Genomic DNA, 20,224 nt, shown 5'->3' with positions numbered 1-20,224 from the left:
GGTAGTGCTATTGGAGTATTGGTTCGGTTTTTAAATATTTTGATCGGGTATTTTCGATACTATTTAGTGTTCTAAAATATCAATACCATATTAAATTAAATTTGGTATAGTTCAATTTTTTTGTTCCGATTTTGATTTATATAACTTTGATTTGATCAGGTTGGATAGAAATTATAACCTTTTTTTTTTGTCTTTAATCTCAACTATAAAGAATATAATTTTAAATATTTTAGAAAAATTAACCTAAATAGCCTCCTATCTAATCGATTAAACTAAAAATAGCCAGTGAATGTAAAATATATGCATAATTTATGTATTATATGTGTATAATTATGTATATTTAATATATATGGCAAAAGAAAATAATAAATATGATCGACTATTTGTGTAAAATACTCACCTTAGCCCGGTGAACTTTCTTTTTACTGAAAGATGTCTTTTTTGGTGGAGGGAGGGGAAGCTTCTAACTCTTCATGAAAGGCTATTATTTAAATGACCACATTGACATTAGCACAAGCTCTAACTCTTCGAGGAATGCTAACCTTTCCTTTAGACCGACTTTAGCTACTAATTTATGTTCCCGATTAAGAAGTGGAACGATAGATATATTCCACGGGCTTGGAGTACGAATATTGTTATTCTCGTCTCATTTTACTTATTTGTGTAGAGATATGTAACTGGTCAGTCCTTTAGCTGATAGTTTCATGCCACACCACTTATAGTAAAGCGAAAGCCGCCATTTGTTTCGTTAAACATAAAATGCTTTCTCTGTGCTCATTGCCAATAGGAAAAGACAGAGAGATGGGTAAATGCCTATGTTATTGCGCATAGAGAAACATACTTGGAACTTGGAAGTCAAGGGAGAATTAGAGGAGCAAAAACCAATCAATCATGAGAGTGAAAACACAGAGTTGTACTTGAGAGAGGTCTGTCATTATAAACTCTGAGCTTTGCCATTGGTTCATCGAAAGCAGGAAATGGATCCAATTTATAGCAAAACACTCTACTACACTGTACATATACGAGAAGAAATCAGAGAGTAGAACAGACCCAGCGTGAGTTTGCTTGCCTACGCCTTCAAGGGCTGGATCTTTTGCTCCTAACATCAACCAATTCGCACACAGTGAAGACTCCATTAAGCGGAAGCGCAAGAGGTAATAATTCAGAGAGAAACAACATGCTGCTTCAAATGTGAGATCTCAGGTCCTCTTTGTGCAAAATAGAATTCCAAGATGGGTTTCGTGGAAGGAATGTATCCTGCATGATGAACAATACATTAGTTCAGCCTTACAGCAATGATGCAGCTTTTAAATGAGACACTGAACGAAACGCCTTGATTTTGTTTATACTAATCTAATCTATGATAAAATACTGAAGGTAGCCATGGAAAATACAACTATGCCCGGAGGAACTGAAAAATTATTGTTAAGAGCAACTTAGATCACTCTTTTTGGTTAAGACGTCTGAATCTAAATACACATCTAGATATCAAGATGTGTATTAAGATTAAGACATCTGAATCTGAATACACATATGAATATTAAGATGTGTATTAAGATCTCAATACTAAATGATTAAGACAGTTTGATTTTTAACATATGAATGCATAATATTTATTTTTATTTGAAAATTAATAAACATAAAATTCAAATGAAATACTAATTAATCTAATATTCTATCAATAAAATATATAATTTTTTAAAATATGATAGTTGTTGGTGGTAGAGAAGAAGCATTGATGCCCCTGTTGGGAGGTGTGAGAGATTGGCCATGGCGAGTTTGAAAAGAGGTTGAGGTAGGCCTAAGAAGTACTGGGGAGAGGTGATTAGACAGGACATGGCGCTGCTTCAGCTTACTGAGGACATGACCCTTGATAGGAGGGTGTGGAGGTCGAGGATTAAGGTAGAAGGTTAGTGGGTAGTTTTTAGTTGCTCACCGATAGTCTTAGTAACACGCTTGTCCTTTCATATTCTTAGATTTTTATTACGTTATGTAGTTTTGTTCGTCTCAGGTATTGTATCTCTTGTTGCTAGTATTTGGTACTATTTATCCTTTATATCTTCCTTTTTCTTTTCTCTCTCCCTTTCTTCTTTTCTTGCTATCCACTTCTTCTTATTACCCTTCCTGATCCGAGGGTCTATTGGAAACAGCCTCTCTACCTTTTAGGTAGGGATAAGGTCTGCGTACAGACTACCCTCCCCAGACCCCACCTGGTGGGAACATACTGGGTTTGTTGTTGTTGTTGTATAGTTGTTAGTGGTGATGGCTAACAGGTGAATGCCGACTAGAGGCGGTGGTTGGTTGTAGTTTTGGTTGATGGTGGTGGTTCATGGTAGTAGCTAGTGGTGATTGGTAGTGGTGGCGATTATGATTGAGGATGGTGGTGGTGGGTGGTGATAGTTAATAATGGCGGGTAATGGTGGTTGTTGTGATTGAGGAAGGTGGTGGTGGGTGGTGGTAGGTTATAATGATGGGCAATGCCGACAGTGGTTGCTGATGGTGATAGGGCGGTTAGTTGCGGTAGTTAAGGTGGATGAGTTTGATTGTGGTTGAGAATGATGGTGGGTGATGATAGTCGATAATGATGGCGGCTATGATTGAGAATGATGGTGGTGTGGTGGTGGTGGTAGTTGAGTATGGTGGTGGTGGCGATATAATGGTAGTTGATAATGGTAGGCGGTGGCGGCAGTTGATAATGAATATGGATGATACCATCTTAATGAAATTAAGTTTCTGTTATAGATCTTAATCATACAAAACTTTTTCAGACCCATTAAATGGTTGTGAAGTAAAACAAACAAACATGCTTAATGATTAAGATCTGAATAATTGAGATTCAGACTTGAAAAACAAACGCACTTAATGTTTGAGATCTGAATGATTAAGATTCAGACCTCCATTAAGTGCAAACAAATGAGGCCTAAGATCACTATTTGGTTTGCACTTGGAAGGAGGCCATATTTTATAGTTAATCAAAATTCATACATGAATAAGTAAATCCTAGTTATTTTTGAGTAGGATAATGTAACTGTAATAATAAAAATAAAAATAAGAGCAAGTCCATATCATGCAGCTGGTTCTTAACTTGGAACTGAACTTATGCCAAGAAAAGTAACAACTAGGATTCTATACAAAGAGATCACAGCAGAATTCATGTTTGATTTTTGATATCTGAGAAGTTCCCCCGAGGTGTCAGCTGGCGCATGCCACATGGTTTGAACCTCGGTGAGTAACGGGCTTGCCCCTCTACTACCCGTCTCCCCTTAAATACCAGGCTTTATATCCGATAGGATTCAAACTCGTGATGTGCGGATAGGATTCAAACTCGTGATGTGCGATTAGCCCACACTTCACGGGTTGCACTCTTACAACTAGACCAAAGATCTGTGGGAGAGTTCACCTTTGATATTTGGGAGAGTTCACCTTTGATATTTAACAGCTACAAGTGATCAATCTGTCTCTGTTGCAATCTATAGAATGGGGAAACACATGCAACTAATTCTTCAAGTAAGGACTATGTTCTGGTGACCCATCCTTTACTTATCCATGGAAAGGGGGAGGGAAGTGGTGAGGTTCGCACTTCTAAGATTACTGTACCCACTGCTATTCGTTGGTGTTTGTTTGTGAATCAGTACAAGGAAGCAGTTTAATGAAATCAAGCAGGTTGGAGATCAGATGACTGCTATTGTTGCAGATCTTATCACAAGGAGGGGCAGATGGAATGAGCTTGTAAATAAGTTCCCGATGCCAAATTCAGATGTTTATGAAAAGAGTTGCAAGCATGTATGTTAGTTCTTTCCTTTGATAACATGTTGGTGAAAGACCTTCATGATTCGAGATAGATCTTATCCCACCTAAAGCTCTTAACTGTTTGCGTTGGTTGTATGCTAAAATAGTCGGTAACTATGCAGGATATGATGCCAAATAATATCAGTTTTGGCTTGAATATTGATCAGCGCAAGAGGATGAGAGGACACTCACTTGTGACCTTTTACAGGAAAATAGGACTATCTTTTTAGTCAAGGTTTCCCTCCAATTTAAACACAATCTTCTATTTCTTTAATTTATAAGGACATAAGGTCCCAGAGTATTGGGTACAAGAGGATGGATCTATCTCCAAAATCCGACATGGAGAGGCATTCGAAGACCATTTGAGATTCTTTGAGGGTCTGTAAACTTGTGGTCATTTTCAGTAGTTTAGACATCTACAAATGATCAATCGTGACACCTAAGGACATAAGGTCCCAGAGTAAACACTATCTTCTATTTCTTTGATTTATAAGGACATAAGGTCATCAAAACAACCATTCATTTTTTTTTGTCGTCTCTCCTTTTAATGTGCAACTGCAGTAAAGTTTCAGTCACCTTTGGTTGTACCTCAAACTAATATCAGCTGGTGCATCGGAGGAAGAAATCAACTTGAATTTATTGCAGGCCGTCTTGGTTAGAAAGCGGAATCAGAGAGAGAAACATAATTATTTGGTAGCTAGTTTTAACAAAGCGCAATAGCTTCTAACTAAAACTAACAGTCAACAGCAATATTATGGATAAAAAGAATCATCGGGTAAAAAGTTACATCTTGTATTTTCAGGAAACAAAAGTGCAAGACATAATATTGGAAACTAAATCAAAGAACATGTTGAAGATTGAAGAAAGAAAAATATAAGCTCTACAGCTTAAAGAGAATTTGGTATGAATACTAGGAAAAATGAATAAGTTGTACTACAGTACCCCCGGCCATCAATTAGGTGTGCATTATTTGCCTAAAGGCTCAAGTTTAACAAGTAAATCAAGAAACACATAAAAGAACCTCTATTACTTGAATTTTACCAGTTGAAGTAGGTATCAACAGTCGTATGGAAATTAATGAACTCACGACGCAAAACGCACAATTTGCAAAATCCAGGAAACAAAATAAATAAAAAACCAAAGGAGACTCACAGAGACGTAAGAGCAGGAGGGAATGACGTGTAGGGAATGGGATTGGGCGTGAGAAAAAGCGGCAACACAAAGATGAGAAGCGAGCCCTAATCCGCGCTTGCTAGGAGGAACATAGGTATGGAGAATGTCCATGATCACTTTGTTTCTCAGCTCATACTCCAAATAGGCTTTCTTGTCCTCTGTCTCGAATCTTCCTACTCTCTCGTTCCATACTATCTTCGGTATCTCCTTTTCTCCACTGCCTGCGCTAGCCATCTTACTTCTCTCTTTGGCGTGTCTGGATTTGCATTATTGTATCTACAAAAGACATCATTGAATTGGTGTCGGAAGGAAGAAAATTCTAAAACTAGTCCCTTATCTTCGGGCCTTGATTTAAAATAGTCCTTTTAAATAAACACTTGAACGATTTTAGTCCTTTTATGTGGATAATGAATAAAATGAAAGTGAAAGAAATTTCGCACCTTTTTTCTTTTCTGATGGCTGGAAAAATCCTTTATGGTTATGAAATCGCTTTGATTAAAAGCAAGTCCATGATGTCATAAATCAAACGGGTGGGTGAGGCGTTATTAAAGTTGAGCAACTTTGTTCTTTATTACTAAAACACACGATAACGTTATCAATTGAACTGTGAAAAGCTTGTAAGTAGTTTAAATCGAAGAAGTCATCATGACGAACTTGATCGAAATTATTTTCCTTATTTATACTTTAAAGAAAAATCTTATTCAAGGTAATTAAACACTCTATTCACTTCCTTTGATTCTCAGTTATATGAAAAAACAAAGGAATTTATATTTATATCTCTCAAACGTTCAATAACACGCATTTTTCTTAAAATCTTATAATTAAAGGCTTTTCATGAGGTACAAATTTGGAAAAGTAGGGAGAAGTATGTAATTAGTGGCGTCAATAGATATTTAAAAACCTACTAAATCGATCAAACCGTACTGTACCGAACCGATTTTTAGGTTTCTTTTAATAAAATCGTAGGTTTTTATATAAGTTTATAACCGTACCGATAATTAGGGTAGATTTTTTATTTTATGAAAATCAACCAAAAAATAACGAACCGTACCGGATAATTTGCATGTGAAAAATATATTTATATATTAAGTTTAACAATAATATAGTATTAAATTTTTTCTTGGGCCTTGGAATTATGAAAACTGTTAAAAGCCAACAAGTAATTAAACTCAAAATCCTAATTCCCGAACCTATTATGCTACTCCCATTGAAACTAAATTATTTCCAGCATATTCACTAGCAAGACGCAAAGTATTCTAGCGATTATGAGTAGCAAACTATAATGTATTGAATATGTTTCCTTTTGTATGATTTTGATTTATCCTTTTGAATATTTAATTTTGTATAGACTTTATTCTTGAATTCCAGCTTAGTTAATATCTTTCTACTCATATGATTTATATTTTCTTTGTCTTTGCTTAGTTTCTTTTACGATGTTGTAGAATAGTTGATGGATCTATATTCTGGCCATCTTTCATGTTTTCTTAATTCATCATCATTTAAACAGTAAAAATATATTGAGAGTCTTGCTAAGTCATATAAAAGTACGTATGTTATTGCATTCTACATCTACTAGTGATTTTTACATATCATTTTAAAAAATACCGAATATTAACCGAACCGTACCGATACCGAAGAGAAACCGACATGATTGAGACGATTTGAAAAGTTTAATTTTGATTATAAATAATAAAATAATTAAAAAAATAATATAATATAAATTTTATAAAATAACCGTCCGAACCGAACCATTGACACTCTAGTACATAGGATAAGTTTCAATTAAGCGGCATATATGCTTTTCGACAGCTAATTCCATCTAAGATAACTATGAATTTGTGATATAAATATAACATGTACAAAATTTGTTCAGTATTGGAAAAAATTTAGATGACTAAACTGCTCATGCGCATTTTTGCAAGGATTATTTTTAACCAACCCAAAAATAAGAGACTGGTTGTGTCCGTTTCTCTCTCACACGCACTAAACAATTTCTCAAAACGGACCGGGCCGGCGCGATCCGAGTTTTGTAAAGAAAATAATTTTGGGGACGAGATCCTCAATAATTTTACCGTCTTTTGTTCAAGAGTAGGGTTTAGAAGAAAAGGCCGTTGATTTTGAATAGGGAAACAAATTTGAGCCTGGGAATCACCGTTCCTTCGCGTTCTCTTTGCATTCAATCATTCGTATATCCCTTGCAGCCATGACTGAGGTATGACTCTACTACTCTTGCAATTTTACATGCAGCTTCTAGATATCTTTTTTCTGTTTCATTCCAAATTCATATAAATTGTAACTAGATGATCGGAATTACTGATTATGGATACCTTTTATGTACTCCTGATTGAAGAACTGACTCAATTTTGCTCACTATTGAGATGGACTCGATTTTGCAAACAGATATTCTCGAGTTTCTGGTTTGGTACTTGGTTTAGAGTTATGACTTATGCTTTTGTAATTATGTTAAAGAAACATTAGAAAAATGGCTAAGGTGTCATGATTGAAGTTACTATTTGAGTTTGATATGCACCTTTAGTTGCAAGACAGGTCAAATAATGTAAAACCCTCTTCAAAGAACACAGAACAAAGCACTGTCGAATTTGTGCAAGTTTTCTATTTATGGTCTCGATTTGGAATGTTACAACAGATGATTATGATAGATTATCTTTCTCAGGGGTTGCTTATAGTGATTCCTCCTTCATGCTTCTTTCATGGTACATTTGTTAAGTGTAATGTGTCAATGTATCCGCCCACATGTCTCATATCATCTGTATTGCTTATGGTGTTTAATATTCCCTATTGGCTTACTTGGCCCTAGATTTAAACTCATCAATTTTTAATTTTCGTTTCTACTTTGTTTCACATTTCACTGGTTTTTTGGAGTTGTGCCGGACACATTTATTTAGTGATAGAGCAATGCAGCTTTAGTATCTGGATTAATTTGTGGGGTCACGGCTTGTTTTTTTTTTTTTCCCTGTACAAATCAAAAGCCATACTCCTTTTTTTTTTTGTCTTTTCAAAATTTGGCAAATTAGCTATTAGTGAAATTTCTGGCATTCCTATAGTCATATTTTGTTACGAACATATGGAATTTGAATACCTACACCAGTTTTATTCCATCCATTACAAAGTATTTTGTTTCCTCAGTCATCTTTTATTTGGGTTGCTTTTGTTTCTGATTTAGTTAAGAATTGCCTTTTTATTAATGTGTTTTGTGCTATTTCAGAATATCCGGCCTTCTTCCAAAGTATCGTGCATACTTCCTGTTCCCCTAACCTGCTTACTTACTGAACTTTGATTCCTACTTCCTTTTCCTGCCACTTCAGATTAAAGAATCCCAAGATAATTATACTGATGTTCAGTTTCTTGTGATTAATTTGCAAATATAATTTTAGCTAATTCTTATTTTTCTCATTGTACAGTTTTGGGTTAGCCAAGGAAATAAATGGTGCGATTTCTGCAAAATCTTCATATCAAATAATCCTACGAGCATTAGGAATCATGACCTTGGTACACGTCACAAGGAAAATGTGGCCAATAGGCTCAACACAATGCGACAAGAGAAAGCTGCAAAAGATAAAGATTTAAAAGAAGCAGCCCGTGCACTGGAGCAAATTGAAGCAGTAAGTGCTATTATATTGGAATATATGTTAACATACGAGGTTAAACATTTTTGACCAGGGATTTCAGTTTTCTGGTACCAAAGGATGGCATATCTGGGGCTTCGAATGGAATAAATTGATGTTAGTATTTACCTTCCAAAATAAGATAAAATGGTTATGTGCAGCATATGTAAATGTTTTTACTTTGTTTTATTTTTTTGTGTGTGTTGTATATATCTAAACCTGAAGGCTTATCATCTATACCTGGAAAGCAGATTTACTCTTTTGTTTGCACAGACCAGTTAACATTGCAGTTTGTATTCACTTATCAGTTTTAAAAAATGTTAAAAGAAAATCTCTCTCTCTCTCTCTCTCTCCCCCCTTTGTGTGTGTGTGTGTGTGAGGGGGGGGGGGGTATGGAGGGCATAGATGCATTTCCTCTCTAACTTGGAAATGCATTTTAAGATACGGTTTTATTTCTGGATTCATTGACATACTCTTATTACATAGGGTTCTCTTAAACTTCCACGGGAACTATTAATTATTTTATTTTGTGTTAAAAGTATTTACATAAATCCAACCAGTTTTGTGTTTTGACTTGTTTTATAATTTGAAAGAGAAATGGATGAACCGAACAAAATGTGATGGATTAATTACGTCGTTCTTTATTTACCAGAAAGCCCAACGCAGCTACCAGAAGGATATGGCTCGAGTTAAAGAGGCCAGAAGTACCAACATACAAGCATTGGTTACTCATGATAATGGTCAAGCGACTGCCAAGGGATCTGCTGTATCTGAAGGTATAAAATATCTGTTGTGCTATGACATTACACCTTTTACTATATATTATCATTGTGCTGGCTCTGAATTAGAAACATTATGTTTAATTGGTTATAAGTGGAGATACCTTTCCCCCCCCAAAAAAGTTAGCTATAAAAATAAAGATATGTCATGATTAGTTCATAGTTTTTAATCATTTTCTAATCTTCAGAAGAAAAAAAACATTGAATAAATTAAATTGCATATGAGTTAAATTGGTAATTGATAACATTTCAGTGATTCTCCCACTTAACTTTCTGGATTACGGATAGTTAATGGTAAAGAAGTGTCTTATCATATATAAATAAATAATCTCTGCTATTAGTTTTCCATTTTTCTTGCTTGGTTTTTGGTCTGCTAAGGTTTTTGTACCTACTGCTGGTTCTTTGCAATTCCTTCGCTACCACCTTGGTTAAATACAGTGCTGCATATCACACTTTCTACAGAATACTGAATACCTTGATTACGTTATACAAAAACAATAAGAAAAGTTAACTAATCCGCTTCTTTTCAAAGAACTGCTTTATCCGGTCATTAAGAGATTGATTATATGAAAAAACATCACGTCTTTCTCCATTTTCGGGTCTACTAGTGTTCTGATTTCCAGATGATTTACCTTTTGCTTTGGATACACCTTTTTGAGCGGGTGAAAATTTTCATGTCTGAAAGAGCTTGCTCGTTTTGCTTTAGTGGCTAAGTTCTCTTCAAGTATTTTAGGTGACACAAGGTTGGTGAAGTAGGAAATTAACAGTACTAGGTTGGATTCTAAATCTATTAATAATACAAAGGTTTATGTACCTAAGAGTCCTCTCTTTCCAAATTTAGGCTATCTACACCACTTATTTCAAGTTTGAGTTAAAACGTTGGTCTTCATAATGTTATCTTGAGTATTACGCTTGAGCTAACACTGTTTTGGTAATAACAGAGTGGGAGTATGACAGCTCATCAGGCTATTATTACAATCAAAGTAATGGATGTCACTATGATCCTAACTCCGGCTTCTATTATACAGATGCTTTAGGTAAATCTTCTTTCCAAAGCCCCATTTAGCTACCCCATTCCTTTTTTTCTGGCAGCATGTTTAATTGAATGAAACGTGACAGGTAGGTGGGTAACACAGGAAGAGGCACTTGCTGCAACTCAAGTTTCTTCAACGTCCACCCCAAAGAAACCTCTATGGAAAGCACCTGTATCAACGATGGATGCTGGATCTTCAGAAAATAAAAGCACAGAAGCTCCTCAAAGTGGTCCCCCACCAGGGCTTGTTGTTTCAACCCCTCCAAATCCCATGAGATCTGTTAAAGGTAAACCTTCTTCACTGACGGTTAACAAAAGAAAAAGGGAAAATGAGAAGCCAAAAGTTGTCACTGAGGAGGAAGCAGCGGCACGCAAGGCCAGGGAGGCTGCAAGGAAGAGAGTTGACGAAAGAGAGAAATCACTGCTTGGCCTTTATAAGCATTGATTCTTATGCTTTATCAAGCACATTCTTGTTCAAAGGAGGTCAGTTTTCAATTTAGTGCTGGCAAAATTGATAAATTTTCAAGTGTCCGTCCAACCCGCCCATTTAAAAACAGGTTGTATAATTGACTCATTTAAAGCGGATCAAATATGGATCATATCCATATAACCCATTATAAAAGATGAATTGAATAACCAGCAGGTCAAAAATGGATTCCATGAGTTTAAACTTTGCCAGCAATTGTTCTCCAATCTCTTCCCTAGCATCGAAGAAGTAACCAGAAGAATTTGCATACGAAAAATTTATTTGTGATTACAGAAAATGTGCTCATCTTTCTCCTGTGGGCTGTGGCTTTGGCTTGGATAAAGAAACAAATGGAAAATGGTACTAATATTTTGGGACCGGATTTGCTCCAGTAGAAAATTGCCCAATAATGCTGAATGGCACATTTGATATATGCCATGTGTTCAAGGAGCATTTGATGGCTTTGATCTTTCCATTATTTACGAATTTTAGAACAATTAAAAAGGGTATAATAACGTAGATGGATAAAAAGAAAACTAACCATGTTTCAAGTAACACCGGAAGAAGAAAAGTGTTCTTTTTCTGAAAAAAGTTATGACGTCTGGACTAGAAGTTGAATAAAAGATTAAAAAAAATTAAAATTTGCAATTTTATTGTGAGTTCATGGTGATTTTTTTAAATATCTTATTTGTGATTTTGAGTTGTTGTACTTGCAAGTAGTACCTATATTTTTATAACAAATTAGAAGTACCTAGTAATGTTTCCTGGTTGTATTCTATTCATTATGTAAATAAATGCTAATGCATTGATAGTTCAATAATAATTTACCTAAATACAAAAGATGTTAAGACGTGCTAAATAATGTTTTTCAAATGCTATAGTATTTTTAAAATGGCCATACAATATATCAAACACAAAATGAAAAGCAAGTATTCTATGATCGAAATAAAACAAACATTCATCATAGTGCATTGTAATGGTCTCGAAACATTCGGGCTTCTTAATACTCGAAAATATTTGCCTACGAAATGTAAGTAATTTCAATGTAATAATTGTTAAATGGTATTCAACCATTCATTTAATAATAGAATATTTCACACTTTGAAAGAAGTTAAATCAGAATTATAGAAAATATTTTAACTTATAAATGCATAAAAAGTATAATTCTAACATCTGAGTCCTATTTTTCGAAAAAGTTTTATAAATTGAAAAGCAAAGGTGGGCAGACGTTTATCGACGGTGTCACCATAAGTTTGCTAGTTTTGTTTTTCTTATTTAAGGTATTTAGCTTTTTTAATTGTTAAAATAGCCATAAACTATTGAATGATCATGAATTAAATGCATCATTGAACGTCACTTGACAAATTTGCACCGGAACAAATTTGCTTCCAGTAAAGTTTTTGCTTTAGGCCACAAAAATTTTAATAGTGAATTTTATTTATTTTTAATAAGACAATATTAAAGTTTGTAAAAAAAAAATGCAAAATTTTATTAAAAGAAAAAAGAAAGAAAGATTGTCTACTTTTAACACTAGAAATGTTTTAAAATTTTGAATTAAACTAGTCAAATCTTCATATTAGTAAATAATTTTTACAACAAAATCCAAAATAATGTATTACAAACGCTTACCACATATGTTTGTTGTGACTTGTGAGCTTAAAGGCCTTATGTCTTGTAAACATACTACACTATAAACAAAAAATAGGGAAACAAACAGGCTTTGTTACTGATCATAGAAACTAATCAGAAGTGTCGTTTGAGTATTTTTCATCTTATATTTAATGCATGAATATTTGAGATTGTTCCCTATATGTGTTCTCCACACCTTACACATTTGAGTATGATAACTCTATTTAATGACATTTGAGTATTGACTTAGGTGGGTCAGTTTATTTGACTTTGACATGTCAAATAAATCAACAGTGATTGTGAAATTAGTGCGTAGTAGTAATTGGTGTTCCAGTGAGTCTGTGAGTGTGGTCACGTGGTTGACTGGTGATGCATTTGGACTTGAAAAATGCCTCAACAGTGCGAATTCTGTGTGTTTCTTTCTTTCTGGATATCTGATTCTAATAGCAATTTAGTCTATGGGTTCACACTACTCTCTTGCTTCATTGATTGGTTGTAGTACTCGAGTTGACTTGTACTACGAAAAATAATCTATATGCATGTTTTACATATAAGCTTTAATGGCTATAAGTGACATATATTATTCGTTTAATTTGTCACTTCTATGGTTAAATTACTTAATTTTCATGTAAATATTCAATGCTAACCGAAGATTTAACACTTGAAACAGGAAGATAACTCAAGGGCTCGTTTGGTTGGAAAACAAGTTATTCCATGATTAGTTATCTCATCCTCTCATAGGGATTAAAAAAATACTACAATTCTAGGATACTAACCACGGGATTAATTATACTACAATTTTATCTCAACCAAACATGGAATAATCTTATTTCAAATTTAATCCCGGGATTAATTATCTTTTATCCCTCGTACCAAACGAGCCCGAGAGATAAAAGAAATGAGCCTACGTTGTACTTCTTTTTCCTTTTGCTTTGTTCCATTAATCCTTCCTGCAAAGTGATTTTCTCAAAGGCAACAATAACGACTAAACGTATTTTTCAAGTTCAATTAATTTTGAACGAAGATGAAGCAAAAGGGATAAACGTTCGAATTATTCTTACACTTCTTTTCTTAAAGGGGAACATAAATGCCAGAAGTTTACATATTTATCACCTCAAAGAATTCAAATGCGAAGGGGAGATGTATATTTATATTTCTTTTAGTAGACTGGAGGTCTTTTAACGGAATTAGAATCTTAATTATACCTAGATAGATTATGATGTGTAATTTCTATAATCATAAATATCTTTAGCCATAAAACATGAACATAGACTAGAATAATTGTTGATGTTGATACATTCAAAATCAAGGGACAACTAAAAAGTCAACATTTTAACCTCATTTTCCTCCAAAATACTGTACATATGTGAAGAGCATAAACTATACTAACAACCACCGACACTAGCACTGTAAGGTCATGATTATTATCATGTTAAAATGAAGGGAAAAGAGTCTTTTTGAATGAACAAAGTACATTAGGCAATGGGGACACTCGGAATTTATAAACACCAAATTAAACGATTCAAATCATTGCATCCACCTCCATTGATGCATAATTTAAGCTCATTCTAATCCGCCATTTACTCCCTAATCTAATCATAAGAATATATGCTCGATCTTAAGCCAAAATAAACGAAAACAACAAAAAATAAAGAAAAGCAAAGAGAAAAGCTAAATTAAAGTTTGTACAAATATAATGATGCTACTTCCCCCCTGGGAAAAAAAGCACAAAGTTCTCTTCAATATCTTAGTCATTGCCTTCTTTTTATTTCTGAAAAATATTGACGTATTGTCTAGCAAGCTATTTGGATGGATAATTAAAAACTAAGTATTAAAAAATGAAAATGATATCAAAAGTTGGATTAAAGTATTGTCTAGCTAGCTATTTGGATGGATAATTAAAAAAAATATACCATCTAGCTGTAATGGCATGAAAATTAATCTTATAATAATACCAAAAAAAGGTCTCATTTGGTGGCTAATTAACTTGTTCCATGAAAGGAATATTTGCAATCTATAAACAACCAACTTGGCACTTCTTTACCTACGAAATAAATATAGTAGTATTATAATATTTTTGGATTGGGGATTGGTTGTTTGGGGGGGGGGGGGGGGTGGTTCTCCTAGCTTAGTTTGAAAGTGCCAAGTAATAGCAGTAGCTGGACCATAATGAAATTGTACCTCTAGGCTTCGACTTCATTACTCACAGTTTGTGTACTGGTCCAGCCATATTTGGGTTGCGAATCTGATAGTATATTAATTACATCGGCTTCATATTATTTGTCTTTTATAATTTTACGCATTTTTTAAGAAAAAAAATATTTAATAGATTTAGAGCCCGTTTGGCCATAATTTATTTTTTACTTTTTTTTCAAAAAAATTTCATTTTTTTTCGAAATCAGTGTTTGGTAATAAATTTTTCAATTTTCACTGAATATGAATTTTTGAAATTTTTCGAAAATTTGAAAAACTCCAGAATTTTTTTTTAAAATTTTCACTCAGATCACTCGCAAAAATTCAAAAACAACCCAAAATTATATTCATGTCCAAATATAACTCTAATTTTTAAATACCATTTTTATTTAAAATTCTTTTTACTTTTTTCGGAATTTTACAATTCTTATGTCCAAACGGCCACTTAATCATAAGATTATTTGTTAATTATCTCAATCTTGAAAGTTTCATTTAATTAAAATTATACAAATTGGAACAGTAAAGATGAGTTTGACAAAAAATGCTTGTTGTTTATTAAAAACGCTGATTATTTTGGCACAATTTCACTTCACTAAAACGACTAATCTATAGGACCACATGGAATATTATAAAAGTTTTTAGATTCTTGAATGACCTATATTTTATTTCTAGTAATAAATGTTTAGAAACGTGCAGACCAGGTCCAATATGTACTTCTTCATATTAATTTTAAGCATACTTTCGGAGACTTTAGTAGTTAGTACATGAATCCACACAAATATGGTTGTCGACCGGCCGAAAACTAATTCTCATGATGATCTACTTGGTCATGACTTTCTAATATATAAATAATAATATTGCCATATACTTTATGCGATCTCAAATTATATTATTCTCTCTATTTTAATTTAGATGACACATTTTATTTATCGAGAGTTAATTTGACTAAACTTTGAAGCTAAATTAGATTAGCTCAACTCAATATTTTAAAATTAAAATTTAAATATTTAAAAACTATGCAAAAAGTACTATAAAGTTGCAATTTTTTTTATATTCATATGATAACAAAATATATTTTAAAATATTAATTAAATTTTACACTTTCGATAAACGAAATATGTCATCTAAATTGAATGAGACACTAATAAGAAATGCGTCGGAGTCTCTTCCCAACATTTGCAACCAACTTTTACCTTATCGAATTCCAACGGAAAATGTTTGGTTGGGAAATTGGAAAGATAGATTGAAACATTCTTTAAAAAATCATGCTTTAAAAAGGTCTCATCTTTTTTTGGTTAATGCAGGATGAAATAACGAATAAATTCACATAATTATGTCATAACTTAGATTTGTTTCCTACAACAATTAAAGTTAGAGACAATTGGCCGAAAACGCCCAAACATAAGAAAGAAATAATAATAGCCAGCGTATATAAAACATTTCATCAAAACATTTACTTATAGTTATAAAAAAAAAATACAGTTACTGTAGGTTCTTACTTCTTACATACGACCATTGTACTCAAGTTCAATCACAAATTTACGAGGAGTAATCAAAACTCAAGAATTATCAATAAACCGTCCAACCTAAAAGGTTATAGTTGTTAAACTTGAATTTTTATTATTACCTATCTTGCTTCTGCTCCTATTTGTTACTATCTAGCTGTTGTGATTGTTTCTTTTACATGACTTTTTCACTACTATATTTTACTTTATTGCTGTGATTATATATATGTGCGTACAGTATTTCTACCTGTACAAGATAAGAGATAAGGTATACGTACGTATTATCATTCGCAGACTCCATTGGTCCCATTGAGAATACACGGGTATGTTATTGTTGTTACACAAAAAAGGTCATGCAAGGATATATTTTTTTCATTGTATACTTTATGCACAACATGAATGATGTAAATACACAAAAAATTGAAAATGTAAGCACCCTCTCTGCTTTCTCTCTTCACTTTTTAAAACTTCTCCCAGGGAGAAATATATAACAAATTAATTTTCCAGAGGAAAATGATCAAATGAGTAACAAATTAAGCAAAAAAAATTACACAATCTGAAGTATTAACGGCGACTCATAGACATAGAATTAGCGACACTTTTCGAAACAGAATCTCGCATTGATGCATTGAAACCTAAGCAACCCAATAAACCCTGTTTGTATGGCAAATATGTTTTCTTCTTCATTTCTTCTGAAACTGCCCTGTTCATTGTATAATGCAATTCATGAGCCGAAACCGGTCCTTTTTTTCTCGATCTAACACTGTCCGTTGACCTAAAGCTGGAATTTTTCACATCTTCTTGATGACTCTTCTTCAATAATTCGTACTTATTTAATTGCTCTGTACTACTCGCTCGACCTTCAGAAGCACTTCTGAATAGAAACAAGTCTTTGAGTTTCCATTTTTTGGACCAGAGTGAGATCATTGAAGAAACTGAAGAAGTTGAAGAGGAGGAAGAAGAAGATGACGATGATGAAACAGAGGCTGACTTTTTTGGGTTTTGTTGATTGTTTTCTTGATCATATAATAAATCAGAAACTCTAAATGGTGATAATGATCTTGTTCCTTTTTCCCTTGAACTTGAAGAGTTTTCCAAATTCTGATTTCTTCCTCTTTCTGAGACCATTTGCGGGTCCTCGGTTTGACTCTGTTTTTCAAAATCTTTCTTTTTGTGTCGAGGCGAAAATGCTTCTTTGAACATTTTCTTTGGAGATTTTGGAGAATCAACGTGTTTTCCATCGTACTGAAACCGAGATGGTGGTTTTAAAGGTTTGATTTTTCCACCATCAAAGAGTTCATCAGCTGCTGAAAAAGAAATCCTCTCTAATTGTCCACTGAAATCAAAAGCAAAATCGTCATCTTCAATTGGGTCAGTGATAATTTCCTCGTAAAGTGAGGAAATGCGGGTGGGACTAGCGGGTGCACTGTAGAATAAGGTGGCGACACGTGGAGGGCTTGAAGGTGCACTCATGTATGGAGTAGTGCAACCACTGTCGACGTTGAAATCCACCGCCGGAGATGGCATCATTACCTCTATCTCCATTTTTGCAACACTATATTTTTCTAATGGAAAAAAGGAGAGGAAATAGTGAAAGACTGTTGAGTTTCAGAAAACAGGAGAGGAGAAGAATGATATATAGATATACTTGGGAAAAAAAGGAAGGAGGGAGGTAAAAGAGAGGAATTGACTCGAAGCTAATTGACAATGGCTATGGGCCAATAACAGAGGCATATAGTCGCCTTTTCTTCTGTTTGTTTTTATGGATTTTTTTTCATTTTCTGTCCTCTTATTCTATGTATTTTGATCAAGACTCTTCAACAACTGTTAATGCAATGACAATTTTGCCCTCATTAGGATGTGATAAATGTAGTGTGTTAATGATTGGACTTCTTAAGGGGGTTTGATTGCCTATTTAGTTGCAAAGGAAAGGTGAAATTAGAGGTAAGAATCCGAATATTTTGTGATTTTACCGTTTGATTTCCATTTAGGTTATGGTGTTTTTCCTTTTGTTTGAATTTTAAATTAAAGGATAGCAAATTATGATGGAAAAAATTACGGCTAAGTTAAAGTCAGCCTTATACAGCTAATGCTCCTAATTATTAATCTTAAAGTTGATATCTAGGCTGACATACACAGTCTTTCTTTCTTTTTCCAAAGGGGGAAGAAAAATAAACAAAGGAACGATGATTAAAAAACAAAACAAGAAAAAGAAATGTGAACAATGATTTAAATTTAATTATCTTTTTTGTCACTGTAAGTCTAGTTGGTTTTCTCTGTTCTTCAGCATTATTATTGATAGTATTACTTTTTGGCCGAACTTTTCTTCTCCTATTAACCCTGACAAAAAGTACACTAATTTTCTTTCCCTTGTTTGGTTAGATATGAAATTTCTAATATTCTTTTCTTGCAAATCATAAAATGTCTATCTATTCAAAATTTATTTATTTATTTTTTCCCCAATTCTTCAATGATTTCCGATCATGACAGTTACAGGAAATATCACCACGTTTATTAAGTATGCTCATAATATCATGCAGATTTTAACCCCATCCCCCAAAACCAATAGTCAGATTTGCCAATTAAAGCACCAAATTTGCAGCTTTTTATTGGCAGATTGATTAGGACATTATTTGTAAGGAGTCATTATAAATTTTTACATAAAATTTTGACACTCAATCTATTTAACTATGAAAACTTTAGACTTTTATTTCTATAATTAAATAAGACTTCTTTAAAAAAAATTGTTTGGTACTCCCTCCGTTCACTGTTATTTAGCATGTATATTAAAAATAGATTTTTATTTTTACTTGTCACTTTACGCATATCAAGAGAAGACAATTTTTTTCTCTGTTATACCCACAGTATTTATTACTAATTTCAAATCATTTTCTCAAATCCAATAAAATATGCATAAATTAATATGGGTATCATGGTAAATTATGCACTTCATTTCTTATTTCTTAAGGGGCGTAAAAAGTTAAAACGTGTCAAGTAAAAGTGAACGAAAGAAAGTATTATATTTCATAATTCATATCTCCAAGTAGTTGCATGAGTGTGTGAGCCACGTTGTGTGCGCCATAACGTATTATACTCTCCAAAAACTACGTTATTTGAATAATACAGAGCATGCAAATTGACTTAAGAATGGATGGAATACTTCTGGTAGCATTAGTTGATAATATTTTCTTAAGCCACAGATAAATAAATAAATAAATAAATAAACAATGTCTAGTTTTGGAGTGCTTAGTTTTGTTGCGAAATTAGGTACACAAATTGGTCTACATTGCATATGCATGTCTCCATCAATTATAATATATTATTGTCTTACACATTTGCATTTTAGCTAAACTACACTGAGTCTTATCAATAACATTTACTTACTCCATCAATTAAAAGTTTGACGAGTTTGGGTTATGATCCATTATTTTGTTCAAATTGACCAAATCCATCTTCACTCTAACAAAGTTTATGACTCAATTTTTTTTAATCAATTTAACTCAGTTTGTTTTTGTTTAAATTTAGTCCAACCCGTTTATTTGATACTCCTAATTATGATATTATATTAAGCCGTCAAAAGATTGGATAATTGTGAAAGGAGTAAAATAATCCTCCTATATGCTATGAACATTGAAGTCACGAATTTCCAACAAATAGAAGAATAAATATAACTCTTAAGTTAGGAAATTACGTACAAAACAAAGCTGAATTGGGGTTTTGATGATCCAACCCTCATCCTTTACAACTTGACTTGCGCCTTAGAAATTTTTTATTCCTACATAATGATCGTATTAAGTAAAGGCACTCCTTTGATGACCTTTATCGCAAAAGTTAACATACATCATAAAATCGTGATTATTTTAATTAATATTTAACTTCTATCTATACGTAGTTTTATTTATAATAACTGGCAAGTGATGACATTAGTCCAGCTGAGGCCACTCTTTTCCTCTTTACTTTGTTAATTAATAGCTTCAACACGTTTACTTCATCAAAAAAATTCTTAAGGTCACAATTCTCGGCTTGATTTT

General features: G+C 33.2%; 2 protein-coding genes across 2 annotated transcripts; one reads left to right on the top strand and one right to left on the bottom strand.

Annotated features, from left to right (window-relative positions):
• The first annotated feature begins 6,938 nt into the window (after positions 1 to 6,938).
• Positions 6,939 to 12,378, top strand: LOC107788750 (zinc finger protein ZOP1). Its single transcript, XM_016610452.2, has 5 exons — positions 6,939 to 7,174; positions 8,385 to 8,585; positions 9,241 to 9,364; positions 10,309 to 10,404; positions 10,487 to 12,378. The coding sequence occupies exons 1-5, from the start codon at positions 7,166 to 7,168 to the stop codon at positions 10,843 to 10,845; spliced, it is 789 nt and encodes a 262-aa protein (XP_016465938.1). The 5' UTR covers positions 6,939 to 7,165; the 3' UTR covers positions 10,846 to 12,378.
• A 4,218-nt stretch (positions 12,379 to 16,596) lies between these two features.
• Positions 16,597 to 17,961, bottom strand: LOC107788749 (uncharacterized). Its single transcript, XM_016610451.2, has one exon. It carries the CDS (start codon positions 17,736 to 17,738, stop codon positions 16,758 to 16,760), a length of 981 nt encoding a protein of 326 aa, XP_016465937.2. The 5' UTR covers positions 17,739 to 17,961; the 3' UTR covers positions 16,597 to 16,757.
• Between the last annotated feature and the right edge of the window lie 2,263 nt (positions 17,962 to 20,224).

This window comes from Nicotiana tabacum, chromosome 19 (assembly GCF_000715075.1).
Source record: "Nicotiana tabacum cultivar K326 chromosome 19, ASM71507v2, whole genome shotgun sequence".
Classification (NCBI taxonomy): domain Eukaryota; kingdom Viridiplantae; phylum Streptophyta; class Magnoliopsida; order Solanales; family Solanaceae; genus Nicotiana; species Nicotiana tabacum.
Note: the sequence above shows the minus strand (reverse complement) of the source record. Positions and strands in the feature narration are given on the sequence as shown.

Bases quoted from the DNA above. Each gene is read 5' to 3' on its own strand.
- LOC107788750 (XM_016610452.2), top strand. The intron at 8,586-9,240 runs GTAAGTGCTATT...TTTATTTACCAG, and splicing joins CACTGGAGCAAATTGAAGCA to AAAGCCCAACGCAGCTACCA. The intron at 9,365-10,308 runs GTATAAAATATC...TGGTAATAACAG, and splicing joins GGGATCTGCTGTATCTGAAG to AGTGGGAGTATGACAGCTCA.
- LOC107788749 (XM_016610451.2), bottom strand. From the start codon at position 17,738: ATGGAGATAGAGGTAATGATGCCATCTCCGGCGGTGGATTTCAACGTC.